At 41.1% G+C, this 20,076-nt stretch overlaps 1 protein-coding gene across 5 annotated transcripts in view; it reads left to right on the forward strand.

The window, feature by feature from the left end:
- Positions 1-20,076, forward strand: part of PIGN (phosphatidylinositol glycan anchor biosynthesis class N) — a 109,866-nt gene that overhangs the window by 27,183 nt on the left and 62,607 nt on the right. For all 5 annotated transcript variants that reach the window (XM_032992011.2, XM_032992010.2, XM_032992013.2 and 2 more), the window contains 5 exons: positions 1,639-1,745; positions 7,788-7,912; positions 9,156-9,286; positions 12,977-13,093; positions 19,878-19,918. In XM_032992011.2, coding sequence (XP_032847902.2) covers positions 1,639-1,745; positions 7,788-7,912; positions 9,156-9,286; positions 12,977-13,093; positions 19,878-19,918 — 521 coding nt within the window. The remainder of the gene's footprint in view (positions 1-1,638; positions 1,746-7,787; positions 7,913-9,155; positions 9,287-12,976; positions 13,094-19,877; positions 19,919-20,076) is intronic.

Consider the following 20,076-nt stretch of genomic DNA (forward strand, 5'->3'; position numbering starts at 1 on the left):
TTTTAAAGATGCAGGCTTTGAATATTGTCTTTCTGAAGTTGTCAGCTTGGTTTTTACTACTGCATTGGCTCTTAGAATTGATGTACAGTAACTAAGTTACATCCCTTGTTTGGACATTCTTATATACGATGTTTCCTGCGTAAAAGGCCTTGCTGATGTGGCATTGTCTTGTATCATTCATTTTAATGACCAAAAGCTAACGACATTTTCTTAAACATACCACCCCCTACCCCAAACATGTTCAAAAGAGTCTTCTTGCATAGCTTTCTCTTAGAAGTTTCTCAGTGAAATCCCTTGTTTCAAAACTAATTTCTTTTTAATTTGCTTGAATTGGGATTTGTTCTACTCCTGCTTTTCCATACTTGATTCCCTCACCTGAGCATAATAGATAACATTGTTCCTCATTCCTGTGAGGTGCACATAAGCTAATGAGTTAAAATGGTATGCAGGTGTTGTGGTTTGAGCCCAGAGGGCACCTGAGCACAAGGCAGCTTACTCCCACCCCCCCCCTCCTTGCCCCTATCAGGAATGGGAAGGAGAATATGAAGCAGAAATGGCTCAAAGAATCCATCTATGGACAGGGAGTGGCAGCTCAGCCATTATGGTCACAGGCAAAAGACAGACTTGTTAGGGGAAGAAAAAGAGAACATTATTTTAATTCAAATGCCAACAAAGACAACACTTAACAGACAAGGTGGGACAGTAAGAAGGGCCACCACATCCAAAAACCACCTCCCCCCACCCTTCCTTTCTTCCCAGGCTGAGCTCTGCTCCCCATCTCTCCCCCTCCTCCCCCAGCAGCACAGGGGCAGGGGATGGGGGTCACAGCCAGCTCCTGCTCCTTCCTTCTCGGGAGGTGGGGTGAACGCCGCACATCCCTCCCCTGCTCCACGGGGCTCCCCTCTCACTGCAGACAGTCCCCCACGAACCTTCGCCGGTGTGAGTCCTCCCCACGGGCCGCAGCCGTTCCTGTGCTGCTCCGCCGTGGGTCCCCCCCGCGTGTTGCAGTCCTCCCAGCGCCGAACCACAACAGTGGGAGCCGCTTCTCCCCTCAGGATCCCGGCCTACCTTTAAGTGCAGACGCCTGTCCTGGCGTGGCTTTCTCCTCAGGCTTCAGGTCAGCCCCTGCTCCACCACAGACGTCCATGTGTGGCGGCAGGGTGGGCGGCCCTGCTGTCTCCCCACGGGACACAGGGGTCTCTGCTCCGGCACACCTCCCCTCCTTCCTTCCACTGACCTGCGTGTTCCTCCTTCATGCAACTTCTCCTCACAAGTCCCAACACCCTCTCGGGTTCCCCTTAAATATGTTATCGTGGAGGCACAGCCACCATCGCTGATTAGCCAGAGGTGGGTCTGACTTGGAGCTGGGGGAGCTTTTAAGAAGCTTCTCACAGGGGCCACCACTATAGCCTTCTCTGCTGCTACCAAAAACACATGGCAAAGAAACCCAGCACACTAGGCTTCAAAAAAACAAATTGTGGGAAAGTTTAAAATAAGGAGAAATCTTCTTTGATTTCTCTTAGGATGCCATTCTTGATGGATTTCTACTCCTATCCATTAACATTCATATAATTTTGACTGTGATTAAAGGAAGAAAACTTTATTTTGTCTCCTATTCCATCCATATTGTTTTTTCAGGTGCTACTGGAGATCATGTTTATACATTTTGTTACACAGCAGAAAGCGAAGACTTTGGAGCACAAGATGCAGCGGAGCTTGATATGTGGGTTTTTGATCATGTTAAGGTGAGCAGAGAATCTTTTTATGCTACTTGTGTGTAAAAAGCACAGCTGGATGTTACCTTTATCATAGAATTAGGAAGTAAGAAACTTTTGAAAGACCAATCAGATGGGGTCATAAGTTAAAAATTGCTTGAGTTGATTATCATGGTCAGTGTAATGGAAGCTTAGAGGAAGTATTTGTCTTTCAATGCTAATAAAAAAAACAACCACTAATAAAAGTATCCTTTAAAAACATTTTTGGTTTTTCTTTGTCTTTAATTTGCATATAATCTAAACCCCACTGTATAGTACTACAGTCCCTTTAAAATCTTGAATGTGGTTACTTAAGGATTTTATAACAAGTATTATGGCATGGCAGAAATGGTGAGACTTCATTATGAGAAAGAAATGGGCAGTATTATTGACTTAATTTTTGTCAGGCTTGTACTCACTGTAATTATATAGTATGGCTTGTTCTGATGCATGTAGCTGGCTCCTGGTTATCTACTGTGGTTCATGCTGCCAGAGAGTCATGGTTAGTTTGAGGGCAGGGTAAGAGGGAGCAAAGGCAGCTTAGGCCCTGAAGCAGTGTAACTTGTTCATGTGGTGCTCTGCTCAGCTGACTTGGGTCAGTGCTGGTTCATGACTGGTGTTTTCAGTGATGCTGTCTCTGTAAATATTAATAGTCCAAGGCATATAGTTTCTGATTATTCATTAATTTCTATATTCGTGTTATTCCATCCTATCTCACTTGTCTTGGGTTAAGAAATGTTTATAGTGGGTATTGGTGCATAAATACCTATATCAGTGGAACAATTAGGTGAGTTACTTTCTGGATCTCCTAACGTTAATGGAGTTTAAGACTTAATAAAACTTTTTCCACAAGATCTTTGAGCTGTATGCATTAACATTAGCTAGCAGCATAAATCAAATCAAACAAAAAATAAAGCCAAATAAATCAATAAACCAAATCAGCATCTATATTAGGAAGCCAAGGGTGAGTCTGCTTTAAGAAGTGGCATAGAGTGGAGAAGTTCATTATAGTTTGCTAATTTTCAAAGGAAGTAATTTTCTGAGCTTGCAGGTGAAAAGATGTTTTTTCTAAAAGCTGTCCTCTGCCTGAATGTGCACTTGTGCCAAGTTGCCTGTTGTAATGCCTATGCATAATACAAATCAAATTAGGCTGTCATTTACACTTGAATAACTGTTGTCTTAAAGTTGTACCCTGCTGTCATTTGGAGCTGCACAGGTATGTGAGGGTGGTACTACCTTTTTTTTGCTTCAAAACACTTAATGGCATTTTTTCTTTCAAACTATAATGATATGTTTAATATATATGTCATTACTTTTTCCTTAGAACCAGCACCATTATTTTAAAGACTTATTTTGCCCATCTAAATTTCCTACTATAAATGGATAGGACTTGATTTACTGGTGTAAAACACTTATTCCATTAATCATCTCTTCAGTTACACATCAGGGATTGCTTCAGAAGCATGAAACTTGAGGCTGACTGAAACTGAGGTCACTGCCATTACAACTTGAACAACTCTCAGCTATGCTGGTGAGATTATATATAAGTAACAATGACAATTTGCTGAAATCCAAATTCTGCTTTGCCTACATTTTTTTTTTTCTCCTTTGAGGTTTATCTCAAATATTTAACAACATATCATTTAACTCTGTGTTGGGCAAAGTGGTCCCTGGATTTCTGCCTCTTTAGGAAGTAAAAGACACTAACATGTACTCCCTTTCTACTGTGTAGTGAGCAGGTCCCAAGCATCACAAGGGCCACATGTGGCCACCTCTGCCCCAAAAGAGATGGGCATAAAACAGAGAATGGCTGGCTAATGTTATGATTGCTAGTGCTGGCACCCTGAAATTGCTTGATCTCTTAAAAAGTGCTAATAATAACTCAGTTGGTCAGGAGATGTGAAACTCTGACTAGTTTTTATTTGTATATGCCAGAAGCAGATTGCTTAAAATCAGGAGTGGAGGAAAGAAATGTATGATAGTTCCTGTCATGTCTGCTTGTGGTACAAGGTGACCCTAGCCTTTACATGGGACAAACAAAAATGAGCATAGACTAGACTGGGTGGGGGTTTTATCTGCAGCTGGGTTAAGACTCATTAATTTTAATGTGTGGCAATAGCTTGGGGGAGTGGCTTCAAGATCCAGATGGGTATGGAGTTGATTGTAGGTATGTTCTGGTTTTTGGGTGGGTTGGGTTTTTTTGGTTGTTTTGTTGTTTTGTTTTTTTTTTTTTCCTTTTAGAAGCCTTCAAAAATAATTAAGGGACTGAGTGTAATTTAGTGTGATGTAGCCCAATGATTCTCAATTAAATAACCTTTACCTAGGTCACAGTTCGAGTCTGTGCTAAAGAAAAATGAAGGAGCAAAATAGTGGGAGTCTAGGTTAATTAACAGGAAAAAAAACAATTGTCTTTTTAATTAATTTCTGTCTTTTTAAGTATTTTGTGAAAAACAGTTATATAAGATTGAACTCTTTTTTTTTTTTTTTTTTTTTTTTCTTAGGGTAAAATGATTAAAATTCCAGGACCTCAAACGGTCTTGGAGATGAGTCCCAGTAATGGTCTAACCATAATTTATTATGACCACAGGGTAGAATATGCTCAAGATATTCAGTTGATGTCTTCTGACTTAAATGGACATGCAGGTGGAGATGGCAAGCGTTTCTCTTCTTTTTTTTTTCTCACCCCCACCCCTCCCCTTTTCTTATTTTGAACACAACACTTCATTCTTCTTTTGACCCTATTTTGCTGGAAGAAGGCCAGACCAATCTTTCAGATTATCCCTTCTGTTTAGGGTGGGAGCTGGAGTCCAGCACTGAATGATGTTAAACTTTGAATCTCTGCAGACAGTGCCATGACCTGATGTTGATTTCTGCTAGTGGATTTCAATACAGATAGCTCTGCTCTAAATACTACAATTGTTGAATGATTTATTTTAAATATGTGTAGGAGTCTTGTGCAGGAATATGCTCAGCTAATATAAACCTGGCATATTTATCCTACCCTTGTACATTTATTTTACATATAAAAAACTGGCATAACTGTTTAAACTCTCCCATCAGCACAAATCAGTATGCACAGCATTAATCAACCATTTTAACTAAGTTGTCCTGGATTTATGTATGAAGGAGCTTTGTGAAAGGAAAGAAGTTTTTGATCTCCTTCTCCCTGTACATCCATGCAGTCAGCAATAGTTTATCAGCTCTGCTAAACGATCATGCTTCCATGGAGGGGTCTGTTTGGGGAAACAAATTGTTGGTCCCCAACAATTTATGTTAAACATTTATAGAGTCCATATTTTGTTCAGACATCAGTAAATCATGTATTTGCCAGGCCTTCCAGGTAGTTTTTTCTTCTTTGCTTTTTCCCATACAAGGAGGGAGATGATACTAAAAGATTTCACACAGTTGTAACCAAACTTCTCTTGTGATACTAATTAAAATATTATGTTATAATTAACTTTACAGTTTACCGTGAATGTTTTAATGTGAAACTTATTGCTGATCTTACTAAATTGCGTATGAGTTGTAGCCAGGGCATTATTTATTGCTAGTTGCCAGGAAATCGTCAAAAAGTTGCCAGAATCATAAAAAAAGAAGTTTGGAAGAAAGCTGTAGTGATCATCAAGTCCAACTCCCTGCGTGAAGGAGGTCCAGTTAGAGCAGGCTGCTCAGGCCTTGCCCAGTCAAGTTTTGAGCGTAATCAAGGCCAGAAATTCAACAACCTCTTGAGCACCTGTTCCAATATCTGGCTACAGTTATGGTTTAAAAAATAATTCTAAAAATTCTCTCTATCTTACTGGGATTTCCCCCATTTCAAACTGTGAGTTTCCCCTTTTCCCATCACCAAGGCCCTCTGAGCAGCCTGTCTCAATCTTCCCTTCACCCGCCTGGTAGAGGTTGTAGACAGCATTGAGATCTGTCCTTAGGTGCCTTTTCTTGAGACTGGAGAAACTGGGTTCTCTAAACCTCTTTGTTGTTTACTCCTATCCCTGAGACTTCTTGGTGGCATTTGGCCTAAATATAGAAGGGAAGTAATGTTACTGAATAGAGCAAATAAAAGGGAAACAAAAAAAATTGAGGCAGTAGTTTTAACACATAATGGTGGCTTGGAGACCAGTGTTGAGTAGGTCACAAGTTTTGTGACTACTGAGTACGAAAAAGAAGAGGCCTTTAGCAGGCTATGAGGAGATACAAGCATAGTGCTGGACAAAACAGTTCGGTAACCTCCAGAACAAGGTTAATTGGTACTTGTCCCTGCTGTTTGCTTACCGGCTCACCACCGTTATCAGGCTAAGGTAACTCCTTGTGAGGAACTGCCTATGTTTTTTTTTCAGTAAACCAGTTTTTAAAATGTTCTGTGGGATAGAGTTTGCTATTTGCTCTGGGAGAGGATGCCACATCTTAGGTTACACTCATCTTCCTTTTGTCGTCCCATTTTTAATTGGGCTGAGGTTGGGCAGTCTCTTCTGGTTGCTGCTGCTTTGGGTTACAAGGTGGCTGAGGGAGTGGGCTGGTTTTGGTATGGCATGTGAACTTGTCTGGTGGGAGAGAAGCCCAGGCCTTGCCTTCCTCACAATGGTTTCTTTCACTTAATCAGTCTGTGATAGAAAAATATCTGCCTTCAAATATTGATCTGCATTTTAGAATTTAATTTTGGGAGTTTCCTGTTTGTCTGTTTTGATATGTTGTTTCCTTTTATTTAATTAAAAATAAGAAAACAGAATTATACCTCATTCTGCAAATTACTGGTGTGCTCTGGAAGGCTTTTGCAGTCTGTGGTCAAATATATGCAGGTAGATGGACCCCTGTGGGAAATTGAAATCTCCATAAAAATAATTTTATTGCTATTGAATGTGACCAGATTTTGTCCTTGTATCTTTATTTAAAATATTTCTGGAGTTTGGTCATGATTTTGCTTGGACAAGAGTTGAAGTTGAGAGTGTGCAAATATCAGTCCATGTGACTTCTGTATATTGAGGGAGAAAAAAATATGGAATTGTGTACTGCCATGGTTTCCTGACACAGCTTACTGTGATGCCCTTGCTGCCAGTTTGGTCTTCCTCTGGGTACAGTGACTTGTGTTTACACGAGGTGTGATCTTTAGTTCTTAAGAGCTCCACCACTGTCACAGGTGTGTGGTGGACTGCTCTGTCCTTTGGTGTCAGAAATGTTTCACTGGCTCTGCCAGCATTTCTCCTGGAGTCTTGTGTAAAATTCGAAGACACTTTTGTTTATATCAGTGTAGTGAAAGGTTCTCTGGATGCTCTCTGAACTAAAATGCTACCCAACTTTGTTTCCTTGGGCAGTGCTGTTACTATGCTGGAATAGCTGTCTACCTGCATTTTGCATTGCTGTAATATGACTGAACAACACTGAATAGCCATGTCAAGACTCATTCAACCTGAGGGGAAAAGCCCCCAGCATCTGCCTCAGGAATGCTGAAGTAGGACATGTGCAAAGCAAATGTATGTTCTGTAGTTCCTGTATTTGCAAGGCATGTCTTGTTTTGTTCTGCTTTACTTCAGTTTCTGCAAACAAGTTGTAGCTTGGTATCTCCAGTCCTGCAGAATCTGATTTCAAAGCAAGAGGCCTTTGCTTCCACTTGAAATTGATAAATCAACAGAAATATAAAACCATAAGTAGCGCTCAGGAATGGTTCATCATTGTGATTATACAGGGGTCAAAGAAGGGATGATAGGCAGTTATCTGGTATTTCTGCTTAAAGAAACTCAAAAAGCCCAAATAAAATAGGAAAATAAAACAAACAACACCGCCCCCTCCAAAACAAAATAAACAACAAAAAAGATGCCTCAACTTGAGGAGTGTTGATTTAGATAAGCTGAAACTTTGGACTGACTATATTCATAGTAGTTATCCTTCAAGTAGTAAATTGGGAAGTAATTAATTTTTCTTTTTCATAACTTTAATAGCTACTTGTATTTTGACATGAAAACAGCTGCATTTTAGTTTTAATAGGCTATCATCTTTTTCCATTGTACTCAAATAAATATCTTAATGGCTTATTCCATACAGAGCTTCTTTAATTCTTCCAGAAGTAATCAGACATTGTTCTCTGCACTGAATGAAGAGAAAGTGGTTCTGTTTCTGCATTTGCTAGGCATAGACACAAATGGACACGCTCATCGGCCAAACTCAAGGTAATTGAGAAATTCAGCATATCTTACTTACTAGTTTTAAATTCATACTGTAACGTTTTGAACAGTGCTATTTATCAAGCCTGAAACAAGACTTGTAGTCTTGAGGGTTTCTACAATAGGTCATATATGTTACTGTGATATTCTGAATTTTGTTTGGGGTTTTTTGTGTGTTTGTTTGGTTTGGTTTTGGTTTTTGTTGTTTTTAAGGTGTCCTCTGTAGAAGTGACAGATTGCTATATACAGTACCTGGTTATGCTCCTGTACTGAAGTCTGATTTTTAGCAGATCATTTTAGTTATAGTCAACACATAATTTAGAGGATAGGTAGGAAATTGCAGTTTTAAATATAAAATGGAAACAGTTTTTGGATTCCCCATGGCTGAAATGGTATGGTTGAATTTATAGGCAACAGTACTCAGGAATAATGGCTACAAATTCCAGCATTGTGTTTTAGCTTTTCTTAGGACACTTGAACAAAGAGAATAGTTAAGATTAACAGTACTCAGCACCAATTAATCTTGAAGTGCATTATATGAGAAGTTTCTTTTCATTTCCTCATATGCTTTGAATGTAGGATATTATGTCTGTCTTTCAATACTTGCATACTTTCAAACCCCTTGTTTTGATTTCCTACATCATTCCAAAGTTCACACTTGCTGTATGTGTCGTGTTCTTTCTGTTACATTTTTTTGAAGATAGAGTTTTAAAACTGACTTTAGCAACAGCAACAAATAGAAAATTAGTTGGGTGAAAGTTGATCATGGTCACTTTCTAAAAATATACAGATTTTTGGTTTTGCCTCTCTTCTATATAACTCTGGGTTCTGTGCTGATCTGCGAATCATCTCAAAGCAGTCCCAGCATGGTGAGATCTTTCTTGGCTATTTAGTTACTTGCTTAAAATAATTTTTGAAACTTACAATATAAAGCATTTGAGTTTTCCAGAATTCCTTTTTTCTGGCACTCTCCTTAACTTGCCTGATAGCTGTAGGTGATTAAATTATAGTCTTCAATCAAGTACTGGTCAGATTTGAAATATAAATAAACATCCATTTGTGACAGTATCTCACATAAAACTCGGGAGGAGAGATTTGAGATCTAGGATGCGTTTTGTTAGCTTGAGGTTCTGTAGGGGATAGAGCTGTCTGTAGTCAAAGGACTGGGCCTTAAGACCATGGATAACTTGCTTTATACCAAGTGTGAGAGCCACCTTGACTCTAACAACATTTTTTCTTATTTTTCTAGGGAATACAAGGAGAATATTAAGAAAGTTGATGAGGGTGTAAAAGAAATTGCTTCGATGATTGACAATTTCTATGGAAATGATGGGAAAACTGCATTTATTTTAACTTCTGATCATGGAATGACAGATTGGGGTGAGTCTCTTTAAACACTGAGTTAGCTATCTGTAGTGCAGTTAGAGCTCTGTCCCATTAGAAGCTTTGGAGACCCCGCTTTGATTTGACATCCGAAGTGTTTCTTGTATATGAAAGCCATGCAAATTAGGAAATGGTTAATTGGCTGCAGGGTCTCTCATCAGCCCTGTGACAGCTGAGTTGCATATCTGGACAGAAAAAAAGAAAATAGTGAAGCTAACTCCTTAGTGGCTGATAGTAGGGATAAAAAGACCTAAATACCACTTCTGTCAGAGCCTTTCTGCAGAAAGCTAGCTGAAGGAGGAGGAGATTGCTGTTGACAACCAAATAACACAAAGCTGGTCTTGTTCCAGCCCGTGTGGGACATATAGTTTTCACTTAGGGCCGCTGAAGCACTTGGGAAAGGTGGCAAATCTGTCCAGGAGCTGGTGAAAAACTTTGGAGGTGGGATCTTTTTCCTTATTTTGACCTTTTAGTCACAGCAGAAGGGATGGAACTGCTGTGTGGTCTTTCTAGAGGAGGCTGCTGCTGGAGGCTAGGTGGAGCAGCTGAACGTATAGAAAGGAGAGTGAGGCAGGTGGCTGGCCAGGCTGGCACCCACAGAGGGCACTTGTGAAGGGCACGCCCAGAGTGGTCAAATGGCTTGAGGCAATTTTGGCATAACTAGATTAAGGGCAGATGAGAAGAATTTACAGTGGTGAACTCATTTAGACAAATCTGATTTTTTTTCTTCTTTTTTCATATTTTCAAGAATTTTAAAAATACTCTTGTCCTTTTGTGCAGCCACTGAAAATGATAAATCTCTCTTCCAATGTTGTGTGTGTTTGTAACTCTTAACTGTGATACTTTTGAACCAGGGATGATTCAGGCACGGTCTTTGCAAAATTCACCATTTTATTCTGTGTGTGAAATCATAAACTTTTTAAATGGAAGGGAAGCAGACTTTCTTTCATCAGAGATGACAAAAATATTCGTAATTTATTCAAAATTGGCCCAATTACCATCTGTTAATTTGCAAAATAGTCTGGTTTTGAATATTATTTACTGTTGAGCTGAGTGCCACTTGCAATAAAATATTCTGGCATGTATTTTTTTTGTCTGTTTCAAGAAATCATTTGATAATTTTTTATAAGGTAGGTGTGTATATTTTTTTAATAAATATATATATATATGATACAGGGACCTTGGGACTTCCAGACACCTACTCAAAGCAGGATTAGCTTTGGGATCAGATAAGGTTGCTTGGTCTTTAATCCAGCAGAGCCTTTAAAACATCGAAGGGCGGAGCTTGCACAACCCCTTTGGGCAGCCTGTTCCACTGCCTGCCTGCCCTCATGGAGGGGAAAGGGGTTTTTTTTTGTCTGCAATCTGAACCTCCTTTGTTTCAATTTATGCCTGCTCTCTTTCATCCTACCACCATGCACTGCGGTGAGACCCTAGCTCCATCCCCTCTCCAACCCCCTCACTGGGGCACAGGCAGGATGCTCTGTTACCTCCTCCCCCAAAGCCATTTCTTCTCCAGGCTGAACAAGTCCCACTCCCTCAGTGTCTCCTCACAGGACAAGTGTTCCTCTGACCAATTGTCTTTACTGGAGGGATCAAAAACTGGATCCAGTGTCTAGAGGTTGTCTCACAGGTACTAAGTAGAGGAGAATAATCCCTTCCCTTGACCGTGCTGCTGTTAACATAGCCTGGGGTGCTGTTGGCCTTCTTTGCTGCCAGAGTGAGCTGCTGGGCTGTTTTCATTACATACTAGATCCTTTGAAAGGAGAATAAAAGGTGATAGGAGTAATTCTTCAGGCTTTAAGAAGCACTGGTCTGCCATAGTTTTCTGTCATCTCTTTCTGTCTTGAAGAAAAATCTTGATCTTCTGCCAGAAGTATTAATAACTTTAAAGTTCTCAGTGAGTCCAAGAGCAGACCCAGAGATGATGCTCAGGCCCATACCTAGAGATCTGAAGGCTAGTTCAGTAGCTTTTTATTTGAGTTTGTAGTATCAGCAACTGCTGCAGTCTATCAGTGGTTATTTGCAGGGTGGGATATGCACCAGTTTTAAAGCAAATTAAAAATTAAAACGGCAACAGGGGACCTATTATGGAAGAGAACACGTTCTGAACTTGACACAATCAAAGAAACTGTGGTTGTTGGCAAAGACCACTTGCTTTCTCAGTCTGACTCCATGATTTTGCTTTACACTGATCTCAGATGGAGCCACTGACCTCCAACATGGGTGGTCCCACACCCACCCTCACCTTGTCCACTTGTTCCTCCTGCCATCCTGTACCACACAGTACTGCAAGTACTACTGTGTGGTATGCTGGACCAGAGAACAGAAAACTAAAGAACAGCACTCATTCCCTCCCTTTGCCATGACAAGGTGGTTTTGAAGGGTGCTGAAGGGTAGAGCAGGGACCTAACCCAGCTGAAAATCAGATTATTTTTTCCTCCTGTTATAATTCAGATCAGGCTGAAATGTGGTCAACAGAAAGAAATAACTGATGCCTGAAAGATGGTGGAGGTGCTCCCTCCGTCTGCTCTTTTCCCAAGCTCTGCAAAGAAGAGCACTTGGTGCTGGTTTTGATCCCAGTAAGCACCTTTCAAGGGATTTCTGAACACTGGAAATCTTATTCCTAGACCTGTGTGTTCTTAAGCTTAGGGCTGTTTAAAGAAAGCAAAGCTTGCTCTTCAGCTCTGCTGTACTGATTGTTGTACTGCCTCAATGCTATCCCCAATTTCATACCCAATTTTGGTTTGTTTGTTTTGGGGTTTTTTTGTTTGTTTTTCTTTAAAGAAAGCACTGTCCTTATAACAATGTGTTACTCTCTATCCTTCATGATTCTTAAAATACACACACACACACACACAGAGGGAAGGGTGCATGTCTATGGAAGTACAAGGAAAATGTATAATCTTGTGCAGTGACCAGCACAGTTTGTGTAACGATGTCATTCCCTTTGAGACCAGGTTAGCTCACTGCTGTGGTACCTCACCCACTGTGTTCAATAACCAAAGTTTCTTTCAAGCTTGTGTGGCTTCTGATTCAGTGTAGCTGCTGTTGAGACATCATAGTTTTAAAACTTCTTCCTTTTGGTGTTGGTATGTTAATCTGGAGGGCATTAATTTCCCCAGGAAGGAAGTCATGTTTTATCAGTTTTTAAGGAGTGTGCTACCAGGCTTTAAAACCTTAAAAATGAACTTGTATCACTGGGGAAAGGATGACAGTTGCAAAGCATTTTGTCTCCTGGTTTTGAAATGGATTTCTAATCTTTATTTTAGGACCATATGATTTTTTGGGGAAGTGCTCAGTTTTATTCAAAATTACCATCCCTGGTTTCCATGAGATGTTCAGGATAGGCACATGGCACATGTTTTGAGCAAGTAACTCCTTTACAACTTGAGACTTTCAAATACTTTGGTTTTAGCTTCTATATGTTAACAGTTTGGGTTTTATATTGTACAAAGTTATATCTTTATGGGCTTGACTGAGGTGGCACCAATTTCCCAACTTGCAACTTGAATTTAGCCTTTATTGTTAACAGCATAAAAATAAGCTATGAAGCTGGAACAGGTTGTCTGTAACAGGATTTTAGTTTGTATCCTGTAACAAGAACTTATACATATATAGGTTTTTGGTTTGGTTTTACACCATGTGTCTAAAAATTTACACTTCTTTTTGTTTGGTGTATCTTAGGATCCCATGGAGCTGGTCATCCCTCAGAAACTTTAACACCACTGATTGTTTGGGGTGCAGGGGTGAATTATCCACAGAAAGTCACATCTCAGTTCTTTGAAGACAATTTTTTGAAAGGTAGGTAAACCAAAAACCTTAAGTGCAAGATTTTAGTGGAAAGGGAGGTGTTTAACCATTACACCTGTTCGTCTTTACTGACTTCTGTCCCATTACAGTGAATATGACTTTCTTTATGTGGTATGGAAAGAAAAGGTGACAGGGCATGCCTATGGAGGATATGATAAAATTAGGTAGATAATATCCAAATCTGTTCTCTTTTCTAATGATGGAATTGAAGACTTTCTCTCTTCGGGTACGGGAGGCTATTCACACTCCTAAAACCTAGTTTCAGAAGAGACCTAATTCTTGGGAAGACTCCCAGACGTTAAAAGCTATTTGTATAGAAATATGATGGGTTGACATGTCCTGAGACTCTTTTCTAGCTTCACAGTACAACCTTGGGGACTTTCCAGGGGCTGTCTTCTGTTGCTTGCTGTAGTGGAAACATGGTCTTTCTCAATGAAAAACTGTGGCTCTACTGTTATTTTTCCCCTTTGTAATTCTTTTAAGAAAAATAAACTTTTTTAAAATAATGCATTTTTAGTATTTCAAATATATAATGTAATAAATACTGGCCTACTGAAATATCAATGGATTTCTAGAACCATGTGTGATCGAACAGAGCAAGCTCTTCCTGTGATCAGTGAGGTAGTGACTTTCTATTTTATTGGATTGTTTGTCAGGCTACATTAGAGAGGAGAAAACAGACAAAAATTACTTTAGCCCTGAGGTTTTAACCCAGCCCTGCTCCTGAGAAGGTTTTTGGTAACAGATTAAGCAAACAGGACTTCTCAGGTACAGACCATGCTAACATTTTACACTTTGTGATTAACTGCTGCTATAAAACTATGGCATCTCTGATAAAATTGAAAATGATTTGTAGAATAAAAAATAGAAAACAGAGTAAAACCAACTGATTTTGATGTTTGTGATTGCTGATCTGCTAGACTTCTAAGGACACTTGATGTCTCTAAGGGTTGATCTGTAATAGCTGATTCTTACAGCTGTCAGTTTCCATGATTCTCACCAGCATTAGTACAAACCTCAGCGTTTGACTTGAAGTAATGATAAAAACGGTGTGAGAGCATTTCAGAAAATATGAGTATTGAGCTGACTTCCAGATACACAACAGGGAAAGCTTTTTGGCTGTCATCTGCTAGGAAATGTGTATTTTCTTAAAGAAGGGAATGTGTCTGTACCCTGCTGTCCTTGCTTCATATTTGCCTTCTGATGGTTTAGAAAAAACTCAAACCAACAACCAGACAAACCGAACACCTCAAAGAAAACATCAGAAACTCTTCCCTTCGTTCTGGACTTGCTCTGCAGTTTTCCAGCTATTGAGCACATTTAGACACTTATCTTTACAGTTTTTTTAATTGCCAAGAGATTTGAGTCTCTCTGAGTATCTCAGGAGTTTGCATCTCTATTTGAGTAATAAGTATCTTCTTAAAAAGTCACCATTCCATGGTAGTGCATTATAGCTTTTAATAGGCTATGTAGCTTAGAAGTAAATAAAAAATTGTTGTTGAAATGGAACTTGGTGCTTTCACAGGTCAATATGGTTCAGCTACTCCGTTAAGTTACAATCCCAGATATTTTCACAAAGCTAGCATATGAAAGAAAAGATGCTTAAAAGAGGTCTCTTGAAAAGTTCTTTGAATTTCTTGCTTTATATATATGCAGCTGAGACTGTGTGCAGGAGAGGTGAGTGTTTTCAAAACTGCTGTGTCGCTGATGTATGTGGGTGTCCGACATGTATGCAATTGCATGCACCGGTGTTCAAGTTCTTGCATCTATTGACAATCCTTCCTAATTTCTCAGAGTTAAGAGTTCATGGTTACAGCAGAATATTTCCAATGCTGACAAACTTCTTAAACTCTCTTCATTGCAAGTAGGCTGTAGGCAGCTCAGTGAATTTTCTCTCTTCTCATCATTGCCATCGAGGGTTAATACCCGCAAAGGCAGCGCCAACAGACAGGTCTTTCTCTCTCCAGTTTGTAATGGAGAGATTAATGTGCTTGGATGACAGGAAGGGCACAGTGTCTAGTCTGGGATGACAGCCTTACTCCTCATCAGTCCCTCCACCTGTGCTCTGCCTTCCTGCAGGCCTAGCCATGCAATCATCTTCAAAAGATTTGTGATGTCAGCCCTGCATCCTGTGGGCAACGTGTAATATTACCCATTTGGCTTTTGACTTGACCCTTCTTCAGAAAGAAAGAGAATACAGAGCTGCTTTCCAGCTTCTCAGTGAGGAACCTGCCAGATGGCCTTGGGTCGCAAGTCCAGAGAAGGCATAGCCTTCTGCAGCAGAAGGATGTGGGGTGGCTGTTTTCGTCTATATTCATCTTTGTTTTGGAGGGGACTCAGCCTCTTTTCTGTGGCTGAGGGAGCCCAGTGTACCCTGTCACTGGTTTTGCTTCTGTAAGGTTTTATGTGTGTCATGGTTTGAGCCTGGTCAGCAGCCTAACACCACGCAGCCACTAACTCCTCCTTCTCTTCCAGCAATGAGTAGGGACAGATGAGCCAGGCTTGGGATTCAAGATAGGACCGGGAGGGGCAGATCACCCATTATGATCATGAGCAAAAGGCAGACTCATTAGGGGAAGAAAAAAAGAACATACTTCTATTATAGACACTAGCAACAACACATAACAGAGTAGGACAGTGAGAAGCATTGCCACATCTTGAGAACACCTTCCCCCCACCCCTCCCTTCTTCCCGGGCTCAGTTCTGCTCCCGATATCTCTACCTCCTCCCCGCAGCGGTGCAGGGGCAGGGAATGGGGGTGCAGTCAGTGCTGCCGCTTCGTCCATCTTTGGTGGGGGGAGCTTCTGGCTATAGCCCCCTCCACTGCTACCAAAAAAACCCACCGCTCACTCAAACCCAGGACAACGTGAGATTTTGATTTGTGTAGCCTCAGCTTCTTCATGAACGGGCACTTCCCTGCTGTTTCCCCAGGACTGTTTTCATCTGACTGCCCAGCAGACTGCAGAAAAAGCAGGGCAGGATATAGGAAAAAAATCCTATTAAGCAGGTGGAAAACTGCTGAGCACTGTACAGGAACCCCAGACAGTGAGCTGGAATTGTAAATCAGTGTGGGCAGCAGGTATACCCAAGGCATCTCACTCCCAGGAGTATGGCCTGGACTGGCCAGTCTGCAGGTGTGTCCCGGTCCTTGGGAGCTCCTGGGTGCAGTGTCTTATGACTCCTGGTCCAAGGCAGGTGTCTTCAAGTCTGCCTTTGGGGAAAATCTGAGTAGGGGAAGCAGAGATGCAAAAGCTTCTGACAAAGCTAGTGTCTTGATTTTGGCTGGAATAAAGTTAATTTTCTTCCTAGTAGCTGGTATAGTGCTGTGTTTTGGATTTAGGATGAGAATAATGTTGATCATAGAATGGTTTGGGTTGGAAGGGACCTTAAATATCATCTAGTTCCAACCCCCCTGCCATGGGCAGGGACACCTTCCACCAGCCCAGGTTGCTCAAAGCCCCGTCCAACCTGGCCTTGAACCCTTACAGGGAGGGGGCAGCCACAGCTGCTCTGGGCAACCTGGGCCACTGCCTCACCACCCGCACAGGAAAGAATTTCTTCCTTCTATCTAATCTAAATCTACTCTCAGTTTAAAACCATTACCCCTCATCCTATCACTACATGTCTTGATAAAAAGTTTCTCCCCACTTTCCTGTAGGCCCCCTTTAAGTACTGCAAGGCCACTCTAAGGCCTCTCTGGAGCCTTCCCTTCTCCAGGCTGAACAACCCCAACTCTCTCAGCCTGTCCTCATAGTGGAGGTTTTGTGGCCCTCCTCTGGACTCAAACAGTCCATGTTCTTACGTTGGGAGCCCCAGAGCTGAACACAGCACTCCAGGTGGGGTCTCACAAGAGCAGAGCAGAGGGGGAGAATCCCCTCCCTCGACCTACTGGCCACACTTCTCTTGATGCAGCCCAGGACACAGTTGGATTTTGGGGCTGTGAGTGCACATTTGTTGTGGCACATGGCCTTGCTGAACTTCACGAGGTTTGCGTGGGCCCACCTCTCAAGGCTGTCAAGGTCCCTCTGGACAGCATCCATTCCCTCCAGTGTGTCAACCATACCATACAGCTTGGTGTCATCAGCAGACTTGCTGAGGGTGCACTCGATCCCACTGTCCATGTCACCAACAAAGGTGTTAAACATTACTGGTCCCAATACTGACCCCTGAGGAATACCCCTGGTCAGTGTTCTCCACTTGGACGTGGAGCCGTTGACTGCAACACAACTCTTTAAATGCAACCATCCAGCCAATTTCTTATCCACCGAATGTTCCGTCTGTCAAATCCGTATGTCTCTGATTTAGAGACAAGGGTGTCATGTGGGACAGTATCAAAATGCTTTGCACAAGTCCAGGTAGATGATGTCAGTTGCTCTTCCCTTATCCACCAGTGCTATAACCCTGTTGTAGAAGGTCACCAAAGTTGTCAAGCATGATTTGCCCTTAGTAAAGCCATGTAACCTGTCACCAATCACTTCCTTATTTTCTATGTGATAACGCACTGATGTTGTAGTTATTGCAAAGCAGTGATCATACTAAGTCAAGGACTTTTCAGCTTCTCACACTGCCCTGCCAGCGGAGGCTGGGGGTGCACAGAAGCTGGGAAGGGACACAGCCAGGACAGCTGACCCAAACTGGCCAAAGGGGTGTGCTGTACCATACGATGTCATGCCCAGTATATAAACTGGGGGGACACTGCAGCTTGGGGATTGGCTGGGCATCATTCAGCAGATGGTGAGCAATTGTATTGTGCATCATTTGTTCTGTATATTCTCTTATTATTTTCTCTTCTGTTTCTGTCCTATTAAACTCACAAGTTTTACATTTTTTGTTTTTTTTCCTGATTCCTCAGTCCCACTGTGGGGAGACGAAAGTGAGCAGGTGGCTCTGTGGTGCTTAATTGCTGGCTAGGGTTAAACAGCAGCACAGAGCTACAGTTTCTTCCTGCCTTAAGCACGTTGTGTGTGCATAGACAGTTTTCCAACATTTTTCATTGAAAAAATGTTATTTAAAGGAAAACAAACAATGCATTTATATAATAGAAATATGTGTGAGTCTGTATCTCTAGAAATATAAACCCATTTCCTTTTCTGGGAAGCAAAACAAAGCAAACTTGTTCATTTTGGTGTGAGTCTAACACAATTCATGATTAATGCTGATAATACTTTCCTGTGTTGCCATGGGAACTTGCTGTAACTGTATGTCTCTGCTGTTAAGGTACATGACTGCTCTTCAGGGTGCTCTTGGGAATAACACTGGACTTGCAGTCAGACCCCTGAAGCTAGCAGTAGTAGGAGGCAATTGCTGAAGATAAGTTTGGTACATGCAATACTGCAAATGTGGATGTTTCCCATCTCGGATCATTTTGATGTGAGACAGGTTTGGGTCTGACACAGTCAGGGTGAAGAAAAAAAGCCGGAGAAAGGCTCGTATGGTTTAGGATTTGAATGTCTGTTTGGAGAAGATAAATGAGGTTGAGCCAGACCTTCGAGTGATGGTTTACCAGTATTTTTCATGAAGCCTGTTTCTGGTGCATTTAAACTTCCACTTCATATAAAGCCAAAGGATATTTTTGGGCAACGTGGCTACACTGTCAGTGGTCTGAGGTGCTAGTTGGACTCCTGCTTCCGTCTGTGCTGCTTCTCTGGTGTCATTTTGGTGAGCAGCATTAGCAGGATGGTGACTGGCCCGTTTGGCTTTCTAGGTGGCTGTGCCCCTAACATTAGGGGGCTAATATTAGCCTCCTTCATGTTGCTGATACTAAGTTTGGCTCTCAAGCTGAGGGTAGGTGCCCCCAACATCTTCACTGCTGTACTTGAGATCTGCTCTAGGTAGGTCACTGACAGTATTTTTTAAGTACTGTATAAGTAAGTGTGTTTCAGCCCCTATTGGGTTTTATTATGTATCTGTTTTTTTTAACTTGTATTAAAAAAAAAAAAAAAGCTGTCTGTTGTCTGTCATCTTTTTTGGGTGTTTTGGGGTTTCTTTGGTGTTTTTTTTTCCTGTTCATATTACTGCTGTGGGTAGTAGGGCAGCAAATTTAAACATTAGGAAAAGAAGGCATGAAGAAAAAAAAAAGCACAAACCCTGCTAAACTCTGTTTGTAAATAACTTTCCACCCCCAAAGAAGGCAATTTCCTTTTTATTTCCTTAGAGTCTAATGGAGAGCATGAAAATGCAGTTTTGAAACAGCTTTTTGTATGATGCACCACAGCTTTAGGGTCTTGTACATTTGGCTTTGTCTACCTTCGTTGCAGTTGCTCTAATTGCTAAATCGTTGAACTTCTCCCCTGAGATTGCTCTTGGTTGGAATTGCTTATGGCAGACATGAAGTATGTTTGTATGACTCTGTACCAGTATATTTGGGACCTTGGGTTAACCTTTTTAAAAAACTATTGAAGAGATTTAACAGCCTTTCTCCTCAACCTAAGTTTGAATCTTTTAGTTGGCACAGGAGGTAATACATCACTTTCTGTACTGTGCTGAAAAAAATAAAAACCTTGGACTTTCTTCAGCTGGTGTGAGTCAAAATTGCAGGCAGCAATTTATCCTCATGGATAAAAGAAAATGTGAACTGAAACAAATGCATTTTTTTGTTTCTGCCTGTTGAGCTTCATCTGTAACCCCTCTTGAACTAGCATCCTAAAGCCAAATTATAATTTTCTTTAGTAACAACACTTAACAGAAAATGGCAAGAAGTCATTAAGTGTTAATTGAATTATCCCTGTCAAATCTGTGTAGATTATCTGTTCATGTGCTCTGTTATTTCTTGCAGAATGGAAACTGGAGAACCTGAAGAGGCTGGATGTCAATCAGGTATCAAACATACTTAATTTAATAGCTCATAAATTTTCACCTTAAATTATGAGTTTTGTATGATTTAAAATAATTTATGAAATTTGAATGAATGATCACACTGATGTGGCATTTCCCTTGAATGTGTTACTTAAAAGTTAGAGTTGTAAGAACCGCAT

The sequence above is a fragment of the Tyto alba genome, unplaced genomic scaffold (genome assembly GCF_018691265.1).
Source record: "Tyto alba isolate M040663 unplaced genomic scaffold, T.alba_DEE_v4.0 Super-Scaffold_48, whole genome shotgun sequence".
Taxonomy (NCBI): domain Eukaryota; kingdom Metazoa; phylum Chordata; class Aves; order Strigiformes; family Tytonidae; genus Tyto; species Tyto alba.